We start from the raw sequence: 24,028 nt of genomic DNA, 5'->3' as shown, positions 1-24,028 counted from the left end.
AATTACAATATTTGTCAGCAAAATCTCGATTCAATATTTTATCCAAATTGTGCAGCCCTACAACATGGCCAGGGCAAACTGGGCAAAGGAATCTGGGTATATCTGAGACGTAACCAGTACGCTCATTCAGCATGATGATATGCTAATGCAGGCAGAGTAGATTTTATCCAATTAAAACTAACGAGTAGTGGATAAAGGTCACGCTAGGGTAGATAATGGATGTAACCTCCCTTGAGGCCGATCACGTGATCCTCGGGAGGTGAAGGAGACGAGGGACGTGGGTTAGAGATGGAGGCCATGTGGCAGAGAGGCTGAATGGGGTCGCATCGGTCACATGTAGAACACACCTGCCCACCAAAGACAATGCCAGAGGAACACCCTGACCAGCTGCAACGACGGAGGGGGGGGGGAGACAGATGACCAGAGGGCCCCAGTGGAGCTAATTTGTCCCAACCCGCCCGTGGACGGGAGTAATTAAGCTACACAGTCCCTGAAAGCAAGGAGATATTTAGTCAAGTGTTTACTACTAGCTACTCTTTGGGTCTGTCGTAATGAAAATGTTTCCCGGCCGATGTTAATGCATAAATAAGCAAACAAAAACTATTTTTTAAAGCATCTTAAATGCTTTACAGCCTGTGAAAGGTTTGTATTATAATTTCAAAATTCAATAGAAATTATTCTTCAACTCAAATTAAATTCTAATTCAGCTTCCTGTGGGGGTGTGGCAAATTCACATTAACTGTCTGAATGGAATTTGATTTTGAAACTGCAAATTGATCCCAAGTCTTGTGCCTGAACATCCTACTGAACATACATTTCCCAAGCCTAAGTCACTCAACCGGACTGAAAGACTGGCACTCAGACAGGAAACACATCCCAAATAGTCCACAACACCAAATCTACTTTGTATTGTAGCAACGTAATGCCCCGACTCAGCATACGGGGACACATGAAAATAGGGAAGCTTCACAGACACATTGTGGGAACGATAATATCTTACATAAAGACAGACTCCTATCTGATTCTCACTGTGATCTAATCAACCATGAATGTAGCAAAGAGAAAAGCACAGAGGGAAAGACAGCAAATCACCAGAGAGAATTCAGGAGCAACAATTATCAACAATCTCACAGCGATACATTACGATTCTAATTAGGGCGTATTATCTTAATTGCTAAAGAGATGCAAATCAAAACAAGGTTAACCAACGTTCTCCTTAACATGGCAAGGAACACGTGGTGGGAACCTCTGATATTCATTGAGCCTGCTTGACTTGTTCCACACCAGAGGCTTTTCATTCAGGGGTGTTTCTGTCCCTCCCAGACACTGATAACCCCCAGCTGTGAGCTCAAGCAGCATCAGTACAGACAGCCTAGCAAACCGTTCAATCAATCCACTACATAAAGCCCCTTTTACAGCAGCTTTTGTGACACAGGTCTAAATGTTGTCCAGACCAGGATACTAGAAGAGCCCAGAAGCACAAACCCAAAATGTTGACTACTTTACATGCATTTTACATGGGATACTGACAGATTTTGAGATGTTATTTTCTAATTCCCAGACTCAGATTAGCTCATGGATACCATTTGATTACAGAACACTGAGATTGGCTGAAGTCTACAGGAACCGTAGCCATTTCCTCTCTAAAGTAGGGTAGGTGGTAGTTAGCCTTAAAAAGCCATGCATAGTAATCAATGTCTTATAAAGGTTTTAATGTTACTGATAATGAAAAGGAACACGGTTAACATACACGGCATAATAATCTTTGTTTTAATATTTGTATTTCAGCCTTGCATTAACAGGGCAGATTTTAGCCAAGCAGTTTAGAGAGCTGGGCTGGTAACCAGAAGAACAAACATAAGCACCCCATCCCCATGTCACAGCATAGTGGGTTTTGGGGCCACAAATCAGGGCTGACAAGCACGTGTGAAAGGTGACGTCAGTCAGTCAGCCAACCAGCCAGACAGTTAAGTCAGCCAGCCAGCCAGTTAAGTCAACCAGCCAGCCAGGCAAGACAGTCAGTCACCTGTATATAGCGATCTCACTGCTGTTGCTTCCATTGTGCTTCACAGGAATCCAAAACACAGTGCATATTGGCATTACCTTTGATGGAATACTCCACCTGTACTCCCCAAGTGGCAGACACAGAGATGGAGTCAAGACCCAAACCCTGGAGACCCAGACCCTGGAGATCCAGACCCAAACCCTGGAGATCCAGACCCAAACCCTGGAGACCAAGACCCAAACCCTGGTGATCCAGAACCAGAACCTGGAGACCAAGACCCAAACCCTTGAGAACCAGAACCAGAACCTAGAGATCCAGACCCAAACCCTGGAGATCCAGACCCAAACCCTGGAGACCAAGACCCAAACCCTGGTGATCCAGAACCAGAACCTGGAGACCAAGACCCAAACCCTTGAGAACCAGAACCAGAACCTAGAGATCCAGACCAAAACCCTGGAGATCCAGACCCAGAACCTGGAGATCCAGACCCAAACCCTGGAGATCCAGACCCAGAACCTGGAGATCCAGACCCAAACCCTGGAGATCCAGAACCAGAACCTGGAGATCCAGACCCAAACCCTGGATACCCGGACCCAAATCAAGGAGACCCGGACCTAAACCCTGGAGACCCGGACCGAAACCCTGGAGACCCAGATCCAGACCAAGACCAAGACCACATCAATGTAGTCTCGAGACCCCATCTCTGGGCAGACCAAGGCTCAACTACAAATGTGTTTCACAAATGTTTTATGTGCTTGACTGAGCTTTGCTGAGCAAATGGACAAACGGAGAATCCCATAACCGCAAACCGTGCCTCATCCAGAGGTCCAGGCAGGCTAACTAGAGGAAACGCCTGATGGATTTGAAAGATATCAAATAGTCTTTAATCCCGTAGTCTCCCAGAGGTTACAATCACAGTGTGGCTCAAAAGACAACAGTCACTGGAACTAAAGGCTTCATGAGGAAGGGACTTGTTTGCAGGGACTTAAATTGACAAATGTTTTGAATGCCACCCAAAGAGCCTCCTATTTGTTTGGTCTTGTGAGTCTTAATTGGAGTATTACTTTGATGCAGAGCTGCCCTTTATCCTGAGGTCCATGCTGTAATGACAGGGTGTGTTCCAAACCTGAACCTCTGGTCTGTTTAGTGCAATACTTTATACCAGAGCCTGTGTAAAAACTGTGTGACATTTGGGACAAGGTTAGGCTCATAACTGGCAGGCAACACCACACTATGTTGAGGTTCTTCTACTAGCAGAGTGGATATATCATGTATTTAAAGGAAGGTGTTGAGGTTATTGTGGTAGTAAACAGCTCCTGAAACAGTTAAGAGACCACTGCACCTTTTTCTTTCCTTTTCAAAAAAGTTGATATGGAAGGTTTTAAGTGAGGAACAGAAGGGTTAAAAGAACACTGCAAATTGAATGCTTCTGTCCCTCATTCAAAACCTTCCTTTTAGCCTTTTTTGGAAAGGAAACAAAAAGGTGCCGTGGTCTCTTAATTTTTTCCGGAGCTGTATATCTGGAGCCCAGGTCATGCAACTAATGACTTAAATAGTATGGCCACACACACACAAACACACTTTTCTCTATTGACCCTAAATTAATGGTGGCCCCTGGAGTTCCCTCCTCTCGCCTCACCCAGTTCTTCCAGTCTCCCCCATACCAGAGAGGGCCGGCAGTTCTGATCGTTCCTGAGAAAGCAAAAGCTGCTTGGGGATCGCTTTACAATTCTCAGGGGCTCGAATAACCCAATGTTGAACTGATTCCGTTGGCTGATCCTCCAGTGTTTGGTTAGGGAACGTGTGAAGCAGTCTGTTGGGAATGACCCAGATATCAACATCCTCACATCGTGTTTCTCCGCTCGGGCTGAGCAGATTGTTTGACTTGATTAGTCTTTGCATACCCCCTCTCGGGCTAAACGCTCCAGGTAAGCCCCATAAGGCCTTTCTCTGTCCCCTACACCCCCTCCAGACACGGGTATCAGCATGTCCTGGGAGAAAAAGATCTCTACCCCTGGTCTCTAGGTGTAGAAAATTATGCTGGCCCAGAGAACTGCCAGTTCATAGGATCTGCTCCCGATCAAGAGACAGACCTGCAGGGGCCAGTTACAGGCCAGAACCTTACTCCTCTCCTACACCCCCACCCCCACTTACTCCTCTCCTACACCCCAACCCCTCCTTACTCCACTCCTACATCCCCACCCCCCCTTACTCCTCTCCTACACCCCCACCCCCCCTTACTCCTCTCCTACACCCCCACCCCCCTTACTCCTCTCCTACACCCCAACCCCTCCTTACTCCACTCCTACATCCCCACCCCCCCTTACTCCTCTCCTACACCCCCACCCCCCCTTACTCCTCTCCTACACCCCCACCCCCCCTTACTCCTCTCCTACACCCCCACCCCCTACTCCTCTCCTCTCCTACACCCCCACCCCCTACTCCTCTCCTCTCCTACACCCCCACCCCCCTTACTCCTCTCCTACACCCCCACCCCCCTTAATCCTCTCCTACACCCCCACCCCCCTTACTCCTCTCCTACACCCCCACCCCCCTTAATCCTCTCCTACACCCCCACCCCCCCTACTCCTCTCCTACACCCCCACCCCCCTTAATCCTCTCCTACACCCCCACCCCCCTTTACTCCTCTCCTTCACCCCCACCCCCCTTACTCCTCTCCTACACCCCAACCCCTCCTTACTCCACTCCTACATCCCCACCCCCCCTTACTCCTCTCCTACACCCCCACCCCCCCTTACTCCTCTCCTACACCCCACCCCCCCTTACTCCTCTCCTACACCCCACCCCCCCTTACTCCTCTCCTACACCCCACCCCCTACTCCTCTCCTCTCCTACACCCCCACCCCCCCTTACTCCTCTCCTACACCCCACCCCCCCCTTACTCCTCTCCTACACCCCCACCCCCCTTTACTCCTCTCCTACACCCCACCCCCCCTTACTCCTCTCCTACACCCCACCCCCTACTCCTCTCCTCTCCTACACCCCCACCCCCCCTTACTCCTCTCCTACACCCCACCCCCCCCTTACTCCTCTCCTACACCCCCACCCCCCTTTACTCCTCTCCTTCACCCCCACCCCCCTTACTCCTCTCCTACACCCCAACCCCTCCTTACTCCACTCCTACATCCCCACCCCCCCTTACTCCTCTCCTACACCCCCACCCCCCCTTACTCCTCTCCTACACCCCCACCCCCCCTTACTCCTCTCCTACACCCCACCCCCCCTTACTCCTCTCCTACACCCCACCCCCTACTCCTCTCCTCTCCTACACCCCCACCCCCCCTTACTCCTCTCCTACACCCCCACCCCCCCCTTACTCCTCTCCTACACCCCCACCCCCCCTTACCCCTCTCCTACACCCCACCCCCCCCTTACTCCTCTCCTCTCCTCTCCTACACCCTCACCCCCCCTTACTCCTCTCCTACACCCCACCCCCTACTCCTCTCCTACACCCCCACCCCCCTTTACTCCTCTCCTACACCCCCACCCCCCCTTACTCCTCTCCTACACCCCAACCCCCCCTTACTCCTCTAACAGACTGAGACGATCTGCATTTATAAAATGTTTGCTGCTCAAATCTTTAACTCCGAGCTCCACCTCCGTCCCTGGTCCTTAGTAATCACATTGCTAATTGCCAGCTGATCTGAGGGCTGAGGAGAACTGCGGATTAAAGGAGCACACTGCAGGGATCCATTAGGCCTCGTTAGGGCCAACGCTCCGAGGTACTACGGTTCCCCTTGTTCACTACTCAACGTGTGGAACAACTAGAACCACCCTCCAGTCATCGCTCTATACAGTCCAAACTCACTGCTTTGCATTCAACATTTCCAATAAGCAAATCGGATGAGTGACGTTGAAACCAATTAGAAGCATCCAAAAAGGAAAATTGCCTTCTCCTCTATTTAACCTTAGGGGGGCGTGTGTTTCCGCTGGGGTCTCGTCATTCATCTGAACAGCTCATCCCTATCCCAGAAATGTCTAAACATCTCAAGTCGTTGAGTGGAATAGCCAGGTTGAGCCCAGCTCAGCCCCGCAAACCCAGTGGGAGAGCTCAGAATAATCTGGCCCTTGTTAATGATGCAATTTATATGTGAGGGGACCGGTGTTTGGCAGGCGGAGCGGAGGCTGAACCACCCACCAGGCCCCCCTCCCCCCTCCCAGCCAGCCCCTCACTGATGGAGGGGGTGGAGTAGGAGGAGGATGTCAGAGCCCGTGTGAAAAGAGAGCGAGCGTGCCACTGGCACTATTAGTGTCTGTCTGTCTGTCACCTGCTGCGCGTCATCCAGCCAGCCTGCCTGCCTCGTCCTTCACTCTCTCATCCCCCCCATCATCCACAGCCATCGTCTCTCCTCAGGGTGAATCACTTCAAATTGCACTCTCTCATCCCCCCATCATCCACAGCCATCGTCTCTCCTCAGGGTGAATCACTTCAAATTGCACTCTCTCACCTACACATTTCTCCATCCTGTCAGATATATTCGGTGTGCAAGCTAACTGGAAGCTCCACTCTTAAAACCAACGTTAGACTGGACCTTCTCTTCAGTACAGGGGGATTTATTGGTGAAGCTACTGAAACTGACTGCAATCATCTATAGATCAAACCATTTTCTTCACAGCTCCAATCAGGGTCCCTCCTCCAATCCTCAGGGTCCCTCCTCCAATCCTCAGGGTCCCTCCTCCAATCCTCAGGGTCCCTCCTCCAATCCTCAGGGTCCCTCCTCCAATCCTCAAGGATGTTTGTTGTTGCCCTTTCTAATCATATCCATTAATTGTTCATGATTCAGAGTACATTAATGATGATTGTTGACCGCACACATTCTGATTACAACTAAACCATACAAGCACTTTTCATTATTGTAAAGGGGACTATTTGAGCTAGAATGACAAAACACTGAAGAGAAAAACAGTCAAAGTTGACCTATTTTGCATAAACAACAAACCACTACAAATCCATGTCTTTATGTCTGGGTAATATATATTTTCAGATTGCTAACACTTCAAAGCAAACAAAACAGGTTTGTCAAACTATTGCAATTATTTATGGTGATAATAATAGCGGGAAAAAACACATTCCCTTTCAAATCAACATCAATCGGTATATGCAGTACTTCATCTGTCTTTGTGATGATATTTTAAAGTTGATGTTTCATGTGTTTTCATGATCTCAACTATTTACCTTTTCAACTGTGATGAAGACATTGATGTCTAACAGTTGGGGTAAGTAAAATACATCAACCATTAATTTTAATAATAAAAAAGTACCTCCTTGCATTGTAAGTAAATAATAATAAGTATATATTATTTATTTATTTATATACACATACAAACACATATATGTGTATGTGTGTATATGTGTGTACATGTGTACATTTAGATAATTGTGTATCATGAAATTTAATTTATTCTACTTTCATGAATTCTATGAAATACTATGTGAAAACTCATTTTTGTGTGATACATTTGATAAATGTATTTTTTAAATTTTGAAAATGGTTGAAGTATGGTTGTAAAATATTTTCTCTTACTCATATCTCCAGAAAACAATGTATTCTTCTTCTTATCTCCATAATGTAATGTATACAGTGGGGAGAACAAGTATTTGATACACTGCCGATTTTGCAGGTTTTCCCACTTACAAAGCATGTAGAAGTCTGTAATTTGTATCATAGGTACACTTCAACTGTGAGTGTCGGAATCTAAAACAAAAATCCAGAAAATCACATCTAATTATATGACCAGCACCTGTAAAGTCTAAAGTGAGTCTCCTCAGATCTCTGAGATTTCTGAGAATTGGGTCAAGGCATACTGTAGATCTCTAGACTGCCAAGCGCCACGTCAGGCGGGAAAAAAAGGTACCACTTATCACCTTTAAAATAACATCTCTATGATGACGCATAGTGTTGGGAGCATCATGTTATGGGGATGCTTTTCAGGGTGCTTTGAAAAATACACAGATGTCCTTGAAGATTCAGGGACTTCGAGCACACAGAATCTCAGACTGGGACAAAGATTAATCTTTCAGCACAACAACGACCAAAAGTATACAGGCAAGAAAACACGAGAATGGCTGTGGGACAAGTCTGTGAATGTCCTTGCGGGGCCAAGCCAAACATAGACTTGAACCACACTGAACATCTGTTGGGAGACATTAAGATCATAGTTCATCCATGCTCCCAATCTGACCGAGCTTGAGAGGATCTCCGAGGACCAACGGTAGACACTGCCCAAATCCAGGTGTGCAAAGCAGATAGAGGCTGACCCAAAAAGACCAAACCTAAGATCAATGACAAATGTGCTCCTATAGTACCGAATGAAAGGCTCTGAAAACTTGCATACATAAGATATTTCAGTTTTTCCAAAGTGCAACTAGGTATGGTGGGGCGCAGTCCAAAAAAAAAAGAATGATTTCAAATGGATTTATACTTCAGAATTATCTCATCTAGTGGCTCAGTAGGACAGCCCACAGTTTTCTCAACTCTTGACCTCAGTACAAATTAACAGTAATTGCAGCCTCCTCTGTATTTCTCTTCCAATCTTGAAAACCAAAATATTTTAAGCTATTTTTCTTTCGTTGCTATGCAACCCTTCAACCACAAGAGCAGGAGCATGCAGAGAATGTGCCAAATAAATACTACCTCAACAGTCCAGCCTCCCGAGGAAACACAAGAAGAGGGGCGCATGAAAATATTCACATGTTAATACAGTCCACAGACTAATGGTTGCTATTTGGAAAAGACATAATCCTCTTTTCATTAATCACTATGTCAATTGACCCTGTGGCAACAGATCCTTCTTGCCAACACGGGCGCAGTAAAAAGCTATTGCATTTACATTTCAATCACTTAGCGAAACGATCCACGGCAGCGTAGGGCAGTTCAGGCATTCATTTCAAGATGGCCGGTCGAGACGACCACAATGTCACAAAGTATACCAGTTAAGTGCCAGTAAGTAGGGAGTATTAAGGATCAGCTGGGACACAGTCAGTTAGCGCTAATTACTGCATGACAGGCTGTGGTGTCGTTCCATATGACTTGTATATAGAACGGCATACTTGGAGTGTGTTTTAGAGCACCAAGTCCTCCATGACAGTCTTTAACTACAGGACAAAGCAACGTGTCAGACATACCAAGTGCCCAGCGCGATACATCACCAGTAATTTGACGTGAGAACGGAGCCAGATACGTGCACGACTGTCCCTTTCACACGTCTCTCCAGATTTCAGCCAAAACAAAACCTGCGAGCCGACGGGTACAAGCCTTTTACTGAGCCTCTGGAAACAGAGACATGAAGCAAGGAAGCTTTACGCAAGACTTCCCATTTAACTTCACAGAAGAGACAGACAGGGAGACCAACAGGCAGACCGGCAGGCAGGCAGACCGACAGGCAGGCAGGCAGACCGACAGGCAGACCGACAGGCAGGCAGACCGACTCTGAGGCAGACAAACAGACAGAAAGACAGAGTATTGACAGACAGGCAGACAGAATGTCTGAGGCTTGTTACTGTTTTTTGTCCTTTCAGTGTTAATTAACAGTCTTTTCCAATGTTCAGTCTTTTCCAATGTTCAGTCTTCTCCAATGTTCAGTCTTTTCCAATGTTCAGTCTTCTCCAATGTTCAGTCTTCTCCAATGTTCAGTCTTCTCCAATGTTCAGTCTTCTCCAATGTTCAGTCTTCTCCAATGTTCAGTCTTCTCCAATGTTCAGTCTTCTCCAATGTTCTCCCCGCCAGCTGCTTAAATGAAGTAGGCAAATTTTACGGCAAATGAACCCCCACATTGATGATAATGTCACCTGTATTACAACATGCTTCAACCCAGCCAGAACAAACACAGATGAAAACCACAGTAAACAGGTACAAAATCAATCGACTCGTTTTTATTGAAATGACAAAAAGGGTAATGTTTATTTTAAAGGAAATGAAGATCAACCGGGTAACCTGTCCTTCGGTAGTTAACAAACCCTTCTGATAAGGAGACTTGATAACCCAGTCAACCGGGATTATTGTGCCGATAAAGCCAGAAGATGAACCCCACATCAGAGCTACCGCTGACATACAGCCACTAAACAACACGGTCGAGCTTGGAGGGGGAGGGCTACGAGATGAGGAGGACTCTGCACTTCATCACCGGATAAATGCCAGTAAATATCTGAAGGCAGACGAGAGATTCGACATCACAGCTGCCTCGTGGCGGGCGAACGGGCGGTTGGGGGGGGGGGCACGATGACACCCACGCGTGAACACATCGCTCATCAAAGTGAATGAGGCGCCATCATTTCATTTTTCATTTGTTTCTTCCGCCCACCGCCGGTCGTGAGGGACCAGGCCTCCCGCGAGTGACTCCCGCGAGTGACTGGATGTTCTAAGGACAGAACACGTGGAAGGCAGAGGACTGGTGGGGTTCTCCTTTCGCCCTCCCATCCCATGACCCTGCCTGGCAAGGTACGACGGCTAAGCCCCAGTACAACTTGCTTGCGGTGCTGTGAAAAGAGCTAGCGACCTAATGGTGGGATTGTAGCACTGGTGGAAGTGTTGTGAATAACTTCTGAAAAAAAACTATGAGCATGCGCGCGCAGACACTCACCCACACACACACACACACACACCCACACAGTATTTAACTAACCATACGGCGGCTTTTGCTTTCCCAACAAAGGTGTACCAGAGAGTTGAGGTCTCTCCCATGGTGGGCAAGACAAACTCCAGAGGCTCAGGTTCTGGTTTTCATCAGAACACTCATTTCAGCACAGCTGCGCTGGGAGACCAAAACACCAGACAGACAGACAGACACACAGACTCAGCCAACAACACCAGAACGTAGGTGTGAGACATCCCACAACAATTATATAGATATATAGAGCTTTGGACTATTTTTTGTTGTTGTTTTTTTACATTATTTTATGTTTTACTATCATTTTGGGGAAAATATTAAGAATACTGTTTTCCATAACAACTAACCCAAAAACCCCAAACTTTAAACCAAATCCCAACCCCAACTGGAACTTAGAAACCAAAACCATAGGCCAAAAAATGTAAATGTTCCTACTGGAAGCAGGACAAAATGTCCCCACAATGCCAATTATTCCTTGCTTTACTATCCTTGCAGGGATTTTTATCGCCCACCAGTACAAACAAATACATTGACACACTGACGGTTATTATGAAATCAAAGCTCTTCAGTTAAACTAAATAACAATTTGAAGGAAACACACCTCCAATGTCCTCGGCGGCAGGATGAATATGCTCTGTAAAGTAGTGTGATGAAGGATCGGCTGGAAGCCATAAACAGATGGTAAAATCTGAAATGCATTTTCTTTTTCAAGTCGTTAGTGAATCGTCTCTCAAAATCTCCTCCACAGTCATATAACACAGTCCTGTTTACCCAGCATCCTCCCTGCCACAGTCATTAAACACAGTCCTGTTTACCCAGCATCCTCCCTGCCACAGCCATATAACACAGTCCTCTTTACCCAGCATCCTCCCTGCCACAGTCATATAACACAGTCCTCTTTACCCAGCATCCTCCTTGCCACAGCCATATAACATAGTCCTCTTTAACCAGCATCCTCCCTGCCACAGTCATATAACAGTCTTCTTTACCCAGCATCCTCCCTGCCACAGTCATATAACACAGTCCTCTTTACCCAGCATCCTCCCTGCCACAGTCATATAACACAGTCCTCTTCACCCAGCATCCTCCCTGCCACAGTCATATAACACAGTCCTCTTCACCCAGCATCCTCCCTGCCACAGTCATATAACACAGTCCTCTTTACCCAGCATCCTCCCTGCCTCGTCACTAAGTGGTAACAGACATGAACCATTTCTTGACTCAGTCCATTTAAAATGAAAGGCATGTATTTTTCTCTCTCTGTCTTTATTTATCTTACAGAATGAGCTATAAAGCCAAACTTGAGATCATGGAATATTTTCACCCTCAGGAATAAGTGTGTACAATAAGACATCAAACCCTGTTTAAGTATCCCTACAAAACATGAGCTGGTCAGGGCTTGTCTGGGTTGAGTACTGTGAGATTTGCCTGGTGAGGTTTCAATTAAGACCCCACTCCTAACTCTGCAGTCCTGTTGAGGTCCAACGCGGGCCCCATCCCACAAGACCCGCTAGTCCCATTACGTAATCAGATGCAGGGTTGTGGAGGGTCTCATTTGGGACGCCGGCCGAGCTTTTCTTGCACCCCCCAGACTCAGACAATGACAAAGACGGACCGGGGAAAACAACACAATCATAGACTGCCACTTATCGCCAACTTTGTTTTTTAAAGCAACGTGAAAACGGTTTTGTTTACTTGACGATGCAATTCCAATCTAAACTTCACATAGAATTGCAGTAGTCAGAGACAGCTTGGTTAACAATCACAACAGAGCTGGCAAAACACAAACACCCACATTCATCATCCATCATACTGGCCAATGAAAAGCCCCGAGGACCTCCTGTATTTCAGAAACACAGCACTTCAATACGGTTGATATATGACGATCGTAACTAAACTTCAGTTCACAAGAAAAATACCATTTGCATTTTGTAATTCAATCTGGCTCCCAGGTAACTAGCAGAAACAACTACTAGAACAGGGTAACAAATTATACCCTATGCCAAAAATATTGCCCCACCTGCGACCAGATCAACGTCCCCAGTCAAAAGTAGTGTATTACACAGGGAACCGGGTGCCATTTGTGAGGCAGGAGACTGGCTTTCCTCAGAGACGGCTGTAATCTCAAAGCCCTCAGGAGTCATACAGGGACTTTGATGTTGGTTCTAAATGAATTGACTGTGCTTCCTGATACTAGCCCTCCAGTGACCCCCCTCCACACACACACACACACCTCAGGTCCCAGACCATAAACCTCGATATCATGCACAAGAAAAGGGCCACCACTTTCCTGGGAGAAAAATAATGAGTGAGTATAAAAATGTTTGTTTTTCTTCTCCTCTCAACGATCTGCTGCTGTTTGACACACTACTGCGCTGCACGTCACAGAGAGAGAGAGAGTGAGTGAGTGAATGAGTGTGTGTGTGTGTGTGTGTGTGTATGTGCGTGTTATTTAACAGTGGGTCTTCAGAGAGCCTCAGTAAGCTATCCTTCATGCCCCTTCTGGCCATGGTGTTGAAGCACAGCAATAGAAAAACACACACCTGTCTCTAGGGAATCACAAAAAGCTCTGCATACAAGCTCGCAATTTTCATGGGCTTTCAAGCATCTACGGCTGATGAGAACGGCAAAGCAGGTAGTTGAAGCACCAACGTGCCGGTGAGACATCTGCCACGGAACCTGTGTGGGGAACCCTCTGCCACGGAACATGGGGAACGTGTGTTTCACAGCTGGAACCGCTGAACAGTCACACACCAGAGGTTCAAAGACTAACAGTCCCAGGGAACGGCCTGGCTTCCCCTGATTCCTGACCCAGCAACCCTCTGTCAGGCCCACCATCTGGGAGTGAGGTGGGCCAATACAGGAAACAGAAGAGCAAACCCACACCCATGCTAGGTCAGCGTGGCTTCCCCATTTGATCAATTACAGATCCACCCAGACCTAAATCCAATTCAAATTGATTGGGGGGTCGTTCCTTGTTCTCTTCAAGGCTTAACTTTTTTTCTCGCCCTTAAAGACAGAAATCTAAAAGCTGTTAGACAATCAGAGTGTCAAATGAACCGAGTGGTTGTGTGTTCTGTGGTGCTTATGGCGCCCTCTTCCCTACATAGTGCCCACTACGTTTCCCCACATCCCTATGGGCCCTGGTTAGAAGTAGTGTTTGAGTAATAGGGTGCATTCCTGGGACGCAGACACATCTACCGACAGCCTGTCACTGATCCGCCCTTGTACCTACATTTCCCAGCATGCTCGGCATGCAGCCATTTATCCTGATCTCACCCTGTCTCACTCTGTCCTGTTCTCACCCTGTCTCACTCTGTCCTGATCTCACCCTGTCTCTCTCTGTCCTGATCTCACCCTGTCTGTCACTCTGTCCTGATCTCACCCTGTCTGTCACTCTGTCTGGCTACATGTCGGTTCTGATCTCTCTGGTGTCTCTCTGTCCTGATCTCACCCTGTCTCACTCTGTCCTGATCTCACCATGTCTCACTCTGTCCTGATCTCACCCTGTGTCTCTCTGTCCTGATCTCACCCTGTCTGTCATTCTGTCTGGCTCTCTGTCGGTTCTGATCTCACCCTGTGTCACTCTGTCCTGATCTCACCCGGTCTCACTCTGTCCTGATCTCACCCTGTCTCACTCTGTCCTGATCTCACCCTGTCTCACTCTGTCCTGATCTCACCCTGTCTCTCTCTGTCCTGATCTCACCCTGTCTGTCATTCTGTCTGGCTACCTGTCGGTTCTGATCTCTCTGGTGTCTCTCTGTCCTGATCTCACCCTGTCTCACTCTGTCCTGATCTCACCCTGTCTCTCTCTGTCCTGATCTCACCCTGTCTGTCATTCTGTCTGGCTACCTGTCGGTTCTGATCTCTCTGGTGTCTCTCTGTCCTGATCTCACCCTGTCTCACTCTGTCCTGATCTCACCCGGTCTCACTCTGTCCTGATCTCACCCGGTCTCACTCTGTCCTGATCTCACCCGGTCTCACTCTGTCCTGATCTCACCCGGTCTCACTCTGTCCTGATCTCACCCTGTCTCTCTCTGTCCTGATCTCACCCTGTCTGTCATTCTGTCTGGCTACCTGTCGGTTCTGATCTCTCTGGTGTCTCTCTGTCCTGATCTCACCCTGTCTCACTCTGTCCTGATCTCACCCTGTGTCTCTCTGTCCTGATCTCACCCTGTGTCTCTCTGTCCTGATCTCACCCTGTGTCTCTCTGTCCTGATCTCATCTTCTCTGTCTCTGTCCTGCTATCACCCAGTATGTCATTGTCTGTCTACCTGTCGGTCTGTCTGTCCTAATCTCGCAACATCGTACTTTTTATATTCCTTCTCCATCCCTTTCTCATTCCCTCTCCTCCAGCTCCCTTTCCCTCTCTCCCTCTCCTTCAATCTCTCCTTTACTCTCTCCATCCCCCTGTCTTCCAGTGGTGGTGAAGGAGCTTCAGATCAGAGTGAACCTGTCTGCCCAGCCCTGGAACGAGCATCTAATTTCAGTCTGTTGGAGGCCCTTTGATGTGAATTCAGGGCTGTAGTGCATATCATCGTGTTTGAAGGTTCAGCTTCTACAATACATCATGCTTTTGAAGTTTCAACATATTGCAGGTGCTACAATGTGATAATCTCAGAACCCACAGTTATGAATTATACATTTATTTTATATTTTTTTTAAAGAACACCATGCACCACCAACACCATCATCATCATCATCATGCTCATCATCTTCATCATCATCACCTCACCTGGAAATGGGTGGAAAAGGAAATAGCATTGAGGCTGCCAGGTAGGAAGTCAGGAGGTATAAAAAAACATCTGGATATTCTGCTTCCTTGTATCCAGCAACACCTCCAACAGAGCTGAATTAGAATGCTGTGCCATGTTTATCAGGTCCGTGTAAATAAGAGCCTTTTTCTCAAAGGCAATAATACACAGACTCTGTTTGGCTTTGTTGTTTGTTGGCAATGAACAGGCAGTTCTGATTCACAATCTGATTCCACAGGCAGTTCTGATTCACCATCTGATTCAACAGGCTGTTCTGATTCACCATCTGATTCAACAGGCAGTTCTGATTCACCATCTGATTCCACATGGGAGCATGTGAACAGCCTGAGGCAGCTCCCTCAATGTCTTCCTAAATAAAACATTTGTAACTGCTGAACCCTGGACCAAAAAGCATTTATGGGTTTCTAACCAACCAACTACAAAAAATGTGTAAAAGAAGTGATCAGTGTAAAAGATCATGTCTGGCTTTGAATTCTCAAGGTTGTAATGGCGCCCAGGAGGGAGGGTTCCAGCGGGTAGAGACGGAGCAGGCAAACCAAAACCCTAACCCACCCAGCTGCAGTGGGCATCTGAATTAAACAACGTGGCATTAGCGTTATGAAAAGAAGCAGAAATGTGCCAAATAAAACAAATGAAATAAACTAAAGCTGGCAGTTAGTGTCTGAGGAGATGTCTTTGGAGAGGAGGATTTACAGAAACGCTTCTAATCTTTATGCAACGAGATGGAGGAGCACATCTCTCTCCCTCTTTCTCCCTCTTTCTCTCTCCCTCTCTCTCTCTCCCTCTTTCTCTCTCCCTCTCTTGTCCTCTTTCTCTCTCCCTTTCTCTCTCCGCCTCCCTCTCTCCCACTCGCCCTCTCTTCGCCTGCCTCACTCACCTCTTTTCTGGGCCTTTGAAAATGATGTTTACTGTCTCTAAAGCATGAAGATGCTGCTGACAGCCTGAGGGCCTTGGTTCCGTCTTCCTCTCTCCTTCTAAAACTCACAAACACACGCGCACTACACACAAACAAACACACACCTTCGCTTTCAGGGAAATGGCTGCTCTCTCACACACATCATCCTGTCAATTAGCATGTTCCCCTCCTCCGTTCATCCTCTCTGTTTCTCTCCTCGGATGCTGAAACATATTTCTGTTGGCTGAGTTTTTTTTTCTCCCTTCTTTGTTTATTTTGAACAGGCCACTGCAGCTAATCACGTGTGTCTAATATGTAGAATTCTTGCTGTCAGAATAGTAAAAGAGCATTAGTAAAATAAAAATCTTTCAAGATTGCCATTTAAAATGTTTGTGGTAAATTCCCTGGTTTTTTAAAGCTAAAATTAGTGGACTGACTACAGAGAAGATCAGTGTTTGTTTGATGTCATTTGTTGTGACACATTAATTGCATTGACATGTAATTCTTCCTAATTTATGCTTGATGCGTCTCAGGAAATTAGGCCAACTAGATAACATTGCAAATATTATGAATTCCCCTCCTCTTCTCGTTTCCCCTTCGTGGCAGGTCTGATAAATCTGCACCGCCTGAAACTGTAATGTGTCAACGAACTGTTACAGCAATCTGAGCTCTCCATTCCCAGAGATCCCTGTCTGCCTGTCTGCCAGAAAAATGGAAGGTTGCACAAAGCCCACCAGTCGTTCACGACACAGAGTCACAGAGGGTGAGTTCTCAATGGAACCCTATTCCCAGCAGTGACAAAGCCCTAATGGACCAAGGTGAAAAGTGGCGCGCTAGAAAACATAGGATGCCATTTGAGATGCAGACACACACACACACACACACACACACACACACACAGGAAAGAGACAGGCTGGACAAAGTCAGACAAACCTGGGCGATTTTCACCGAGTTCTGGGTAGAGCCTCCCGCATGGTACTCAACTTTGCTCTTCTTTGCAATTTCGTCAAACCTGAAAAAAAACCAGGGAGGCACAGATATAGAAGAGGGATTTTAATAGTAGACGCAAATAATCGATCAAATTCCAAACCACCGTGTTGGTAAACAGGAAACCACACCAGGGCTAATAAAATGCCCGACCTCACTATGCAGTAAACTCATTCTGAACAGGGTCCGTAGGGGTCAAAGGGATTAGGGTCACATTTAAGAGCCAACTCCCGTTCAGAGGCCAAACACAGCTGACCGTTGTGAAACCCTCCAACAACGAGTCTTCCTGTTCTGCACATCGACTCTTTACATTACTAGCACTGATTCTGCTGATACCACTGGGTAAAACAGTCCCAGGGTGAATACACTAACTGTAAGTTGCTCTGAAAAACTGTCTGCTAAATGACTAAAATGTACATTGGGTTCCCCACTGGAAGATATTTCAGAAATTCGTGACTTTATTAGATGTCTAGGCAGAACAGTGATTTAAAACAGCCTTGAACATCAAATGTGCTGATCTAGGATCAGTGTAACATTTCAGATAATAATAATCAGGATTAAACAGACAAAAGGGACCTGATTGTAGATCAGCACTACAATTCTGAGCCACTTAATGAATACAGGCATCGAAGGCAACTGGCAAAGAGGAGGGTAGAAAGAGAACATTTATTACAGTTTATTAAGACTGATGTCAAGACTTTGAAATAAACCTGTACTTTAATAGGTTTGTTTTGGATTCTCTGGATACAGAAAACTATAAATGAAGTCATAGCAAAGCGGCATTTAACAAGATCAGCAGAATAGATGAAGGAATTCAGTGAAGGAGTGGGGGGTACAGGGAAAAGCAAGGAGACTTCTGCTTGGTGACTAACAAAACTTTTTAAAGGAGAATATCACTTTTTCAATTTGATGTTAGATATTTCTACACCCTGAAAGATATGTCTACACCCCGAAAGATATGTCTACACCCCGAAAGATATGTCTACACCCCGAAAGATATGTCTACACCCCGAAAGATATGTCTACACCCTGAAAGATATGTCTACACCCTGAAAGATATGTCTACACCCTGAAAGTAGTCTGTGCAGCAAAATAAATGGTTATTGTTATGTCTTTCTAAACAGACTTAAACTTCAGGTCCTTTAGCTATAGAAGCATCAATATATCTATTAACTAATCAGGGCGCGTAGGAATGTTTATTTTTGAATTTTAGAACAACCAATAAGTAACAATAAAACCCAAATAAGTTGTTGATTGAGTGATTTTAAGACCACATTTTTATTAAGACTTTATTTTTGTCATTACTTCCATACATTTCCACGGCTACGATTAGCTGAATTTTGTGTTTAAAGAAAACTGAACTATGGATTGTAGTTTTATCTAGGCCCATACTGTTCCTCCAAGATGAAGGACCATCTAACATCACCTGGAAAAAAGAGAGATTGTCCATTAAGTGTAGAAATGTATCTGCATGACAAAATAATTTTCACATCCCAATCACTGGGAATGCTCTGTGTTTCTTCGCCAGTAAAGCGGTTGTAATGTGTACATAAAGAAGTATTACATAATAAACTTGAGGGGTGTACTTTTCCACCATGTTCACATTGTGAAGCCCAGGTGAAAGTTGTTAAGAGGAAAGTATAAACTTGAGAAGCAAAATACCAAAGGAAATGCTGGATTGTGTTATTTGAGATTCTTTACCACAAAAGTTAGTGGAGTTGAGAAAAGGGCCAGGCACTTAACTGGCAGAATGATGAAAGTAAAACAAAATGTCCGACATATGTTTGTACTTAGTGATATAAAAGCAAGATGAGTAGTGAAAGTCATTTATATCCGAGTTTGACCTAAACAGTCTTCTCCAAAGCCACAGCCTATGATTAAAATATTTCTAAAATATTTGGCGGATATGACTTCTCATTATTATTTTGCGGTTTAAAAAACTGTAATGTTTCCAGTTGCAAAGTGTCACTTTTGACATGTGCATGTACTTCAAGAAGAGATTATCAAGAGACCATATTTCATAAACTGGATGACCTCTTTGAATCTTAATAGAAGACATGCAGCTACCAGGGTGAAAAGAAAGAAAGAAGACAAAAGAACGCCAGAATAAAGGTATGAGAGATGGCTTTGGGACTGGGGAGTAAACAGCCTCTATTCATTTTTCAAGACATAAATCACTTCAAGAATTACCCGTGGAACGAAAGAAAGAAAAAAGGAAGAACAAGAAAGAATTATTAAACGACAGGAAGAGGAGAAAAAAGAAAGGTATTTGAGATGGCTACAACACAAGAGAGTTAACTGTTTACAAACAGTCACTGTGCATTTCTCAATACATGAATCACCTGAAGAATTACCCCAGGGTTAATCTTAGTTACCGTTAGCATCACCAGCTCACCTCTTCACCCCGCCTTGTCAAAATGGCAATCTAAATGCTTCTGCTGGCACAATACACTCAGCTTAGTGCTGAACACACAACAAAGTGAGAAAGCCGATTCCAGGAGGGACCTGCCGTCTTATCTGGTCAGCTGTGAGGAGAACATTAATAATGTGATTTCCTCACATCTTTCACACATGCAGACGTCCAGAGGGTCCGGCTACAGGAAACGTGTCCCAACTGGCACCCTATTCCCTACCTAGCGCCCTGTGTTTCATTAGAGGCTCTGAGGAAGCAGTGGACTATAAAACTAGCAGGGTCCCGTTCGGGACACGGTGAGATGGAGATTGACCTAAACGCTGCAGTCAAGATGATGGGCTGTATTACAAAGGTTTTGGTAGCATTTCTCCCCCCATTACTGCAAATTGAAAAGGTGCTGATTTGAAAGCACATTTACACCAAGGGAGAAGCCAGGGACTGGGTGGTAAATGGTCTAAGCCCCCCCCCCCCCCCCCCCCCCCCCCCCCCGGTTTAATGTACAACACCACCTCAAATGAACTGACTCAGAGGACCTATTGGAAAATGGAAAGAGACATCCCAAAGGTCCCAGCCTTGTCACATATACACGGGCAGTGGCACTAACTGCACCCTCATCCATCTGAAGTGAGCTAGGTCTGCCCTGGGCCTTGTGAGGTTCTTAAGTGGCGTACTATGTTGGGCGAGTGAGTAAGGTTGGTACGGTTCCATACAAAGTTACCTATACCCAGCATACACTGGTCAATGTCGTCAAAGGCTGTAGGCGCTATCACCCGAGCACCTGTTGGGTTAAAGGTTAGCATTTCCTTCTTTTATTATTGTGTAAAGAGAATGAACCTGACTCGTGTAACTTCAACTATGCGAATGCTTTCATACAGTCTGCGTTTCAAACAGCTGAAACACTAGACTGCCGTTTGAAACACTGGACTGCCGGATGAAACACTGGACTGCCGTTTGAAACACTGGACTGCCGTTTGAAACACTGGACTGCCGGATGAAACACTGGACTGCCGGAGGAAACACTGGACTGCCGGAGGAAACACTGGACTGCCGGATGAAACACTGGACTGCCGGATGAAACACTGGACTGCCGGATGAAACACTGGACTGTAGGTGCTGAGCAGACGGTGGGGTGTGTTTGGGCAGTGGACTATAAACAACTGTGGTGCAAGCCTCTATTTTAACTTTTTATATATTTTGTATATTATTTGTCGTATTTTCAATTTTATCAAGGTTTTACTGAAGGGTGGAGGGGCTGAACCCCAGTCTCCAGTGGGGTGTCAGATATGTACATGGAGCCTGTAGCGTTACCACAGAGCCATGGTGCTGCACCTGCATTTCAATGTTTTAACAAGGCATGTATGGCTTTCCTGCAAGTGTGAAAGTAACCATTTGCTTCAAAGAGAAGCCTGCATTTCATCCCTTTTCTAAGCAGAGAGCGTTCCCGCCAGCCCTAGGGGCTGGATGTAACCAATGAAGACACAAACTTTTCATGCAAGTGAAAAATATGCTAAGAAACCTCCCAGAGATTGAGACACCTGTTAAGACTCATGGACAAAGGAAGAATCCTAGAGCCAGCGATGGCGAGGGGGGGGGGGGGGGGGGGAGAAAGAGATGGAGGGAGAGAGAGCTGTTTATAACATGAAAGCAGCCGAAGGACTCACTCAAACAGACACACCGGCTTCTGAGGATTTTAGCAAGCCATTTCACCCCCCCAGAAGAACGAGTATTTGCTCCACCTATCAGAGTGGAGTTAGAGACAGCAGGGGGGGGGCCCCGGATCTGCTCACGTCTGCTGTGTGTTCAACTGACACCTCACTCCAGAATCCCATCCGAAAAGCAGCAGCTGTCTGCAGACCTCCCCACCCCCCCCCTCAGACGTCATGTGATCCTACTGGACTGACACAGTCAAAAGGCCCCCGGGCCATTTAAGCAGGGAAGAGAAAATCCCTTTCTAACTCACCGCCTGTCATCTTTTTAAGGGATTGTTTGTATTCTTTTCTTCACGCGGCCTCCCATAGAGTTTGCATTACAATTGTAACAGAGACACATAACTCCTTGAGGTAAAAACAAATAGATAAAAGCGCTGATTGGTTGAATACGTTTTGTAAACTATCCCTTTAACTACCACTTCCAATCTGAGACCAGCTGCAATGACAAAAACACTGCAAGTGAACACAACGTCCTATACTCTACAGCTAACAGAAATGTGGACCGTTGGGGTTGGTTTGCATGACAATGTCTCCGAGGCGATTTGAAATCCACACCAGACCCCCAACACTCTGGTCGTGGGGCTCACAGGGGGGACAACGTGTCATGGCGAGTTTCGTGAAGCTCTATGTCCCCCCCAGTTGTGTGACAGCAGCGCAGCAATGGGGTCTTTCTCCCTCTTTCTTTCATCCTATTCATTTGTCCCTTAAGGATTTGACACCATGACAGTGTCTTTTTCTTTACCGTTTATTCACCCCAATTTTATCCTCTTATGATCAAGGCTTTGTTTCACTGCAGCAACTATCAATATAACTTGTTGAAACACAAGGAGTGCAGTAACCGACCTTCAACGCAAAAAGAGCTCAAAGGCACTCAAGCTGCCACCAGGAGTCGCTAGAGTGCAAAACGTCAAGGCAGCCCAGCCATATTGGGTTACAAATCCCCCTGACCGGCCGAACCTCCCACCCCAGGAGACCTCCCACCCCAACCTCCCTTTCACCAGACACTATGACCACGTCAACAAGTTATTGCTCACCCTTGGACCACATATCACGGGAACGCTGAGATTTGAAGCTCTTCATCAGAAAACACTGTTGGTATGCTCCCCGCACAGAATGTTCAACTTTGACCTCCACAGTATAGGAACACTGCCTTGTAGGATAAAATCCCTGTGAATCAACAGCATGGTGGGATGACAGTAATAATGAAACTAATAGAAATAACACAAAGTGGCCAATCATACGACCATAACAGTAGGGGATGACAGCCTGACCAAAGACCCTGGGCTAGCTGTGTGTGTGTGTGTGTGTGTGTGCGCGTACCCACGCACACAAGCGTGCTTTTCTGTTAGCTGGACAGTGTGTTTCACAACTGGAAGAGAACAATTCCACACATTCCAATCATGAGAGACCTGATGGCTGGCGACAGTGGAGGTTGATTCAGTAACACCTCATCGCTTTGACTTGGTCCATAAGGTGTTGATTTCCCCCCTCTAATACCCGCAGGTTGAATGCTGACTACTGGTGTCCCGGCCTTTGGCACAGACCCAATCAAATCACGGCCCGTTGGCACAGACCCAATCAAATCTTGTCCTGTCGGCACTGACCCAATCAAATCTCAAGAAGACACTTGTAAGTGTATTTGGACGATATTGAGCAAGAGGCCAACTCTGAGTCTGTTAGCCTATTGGCCAACTAAATCAGTGGTTTAACACATTCAGATTGGATCACGCAACACACACACACACACAAACACACACACAGGGGATTACTGTTTGTTTCCATTCCATTGATTAGAGCCCCCCACCCCCCCACCCCCCCACCCTACCCAGAAGTAACTTGAGAGCATCACAAAGTACAACAAGTGCTCTCTTCACCCCTTCTCTCAATTTCTCCCCTCTCTCCCTCCCTGTTCACCGCTCCCTCCCTCTGCCCCCCCCCCCCCCCCGCCCCAAAAACACCTCCCCAGAAGAAAAAGCAGGCAGTAGATTATTTACAGGAGGTAATAATTCAACACTTGCTCTTCCAAGGCTCTTACATAAGAAGGGCAAAACAAAAAACATTTTCCCAATCCCCCCTTCATCCTCTCTTTGATGTTAGCCAATCTCAGTAAGACCAGATGAGTACCGGATGAGTGCCTTGAAATCCCCATTGAGTGATTCCACAGGAAGAGCCAGCCCATGTTAATCAATGGCTACGATTGGATCTGGCTCATTGATACGCTCCACGGCCGGCCACGTCTGACGTACAGGTCTGGCTGAAAGAAGTCCGCCGAGCGCTACACAGAGGTGATTTATGGGTAATGATGGTTAGAGCGCCCACCCCCTCCTTCTAGCCTAGTGCACGGCCCCCGCTTCTTTAATTGCCTTGTTCACATTTAAACAGCTTAAACATCACAAGGACAGGCAAGAAAACATGATCAAACAGGCTCGCTAATCAAGGGAGAAGGAGGAGTAAGAGGAGGAGAAAAGGAGTGTGAAAGGACTCTCACCCTCTCATATCCTCAGGGAGTAGGTGACTCGCTGTGGAGGAGCAGTGAATTATCTCCACTATCAACTAGCGACAGGTACATCTGAAGAGCCAGACAGACCCATCTAACAACACGCACGCACACACACA

General features: G+C 46.3%; 1 protein-coding gene across 3 annotated transcripts in view; it reads right to left on the bottom strand.

The window, feature by feature from the left end:
• Positions 1–24,028, bottom strand: part of adkb (adenosine kinase b) — a 164,985-nt gene that overhangs the window by 121,003 nt on the left and 19,954 nt on the right. For all 3 annotated transcript variants that reach the window (XM_020047526.3, XM_020047524.3, XM_020047525.3), the window contains exon 4: positions 17,237–17,315. In XM_020047526.3, coding sequence (XP_019903085.1) covers positions 17,237–17,315 — 79 coding nt within the window. The remainder of the gene's footprint in view (positions 1–17,236; positions 17,316–24,028) is intronic.

The sequence above is a fragment of the Esox lucius genome, chromosome 6 (genome assembly GCF_011004845.1).
Source record: "Esox lucius isolate fEsoLuc1 chromosome 6, fEsoLuc1.pri, whole genome shotgun sequence".
NCBI lineage: Eukaryota > Metazoa > Chordata > Actinopteri > Esociformes > Esocidae > Esox > Esox lucius.
Note: the sequence above shows the minus strand (reverse complement) of the source record. Positions and strands in the feature narration are given on the sequence as shown.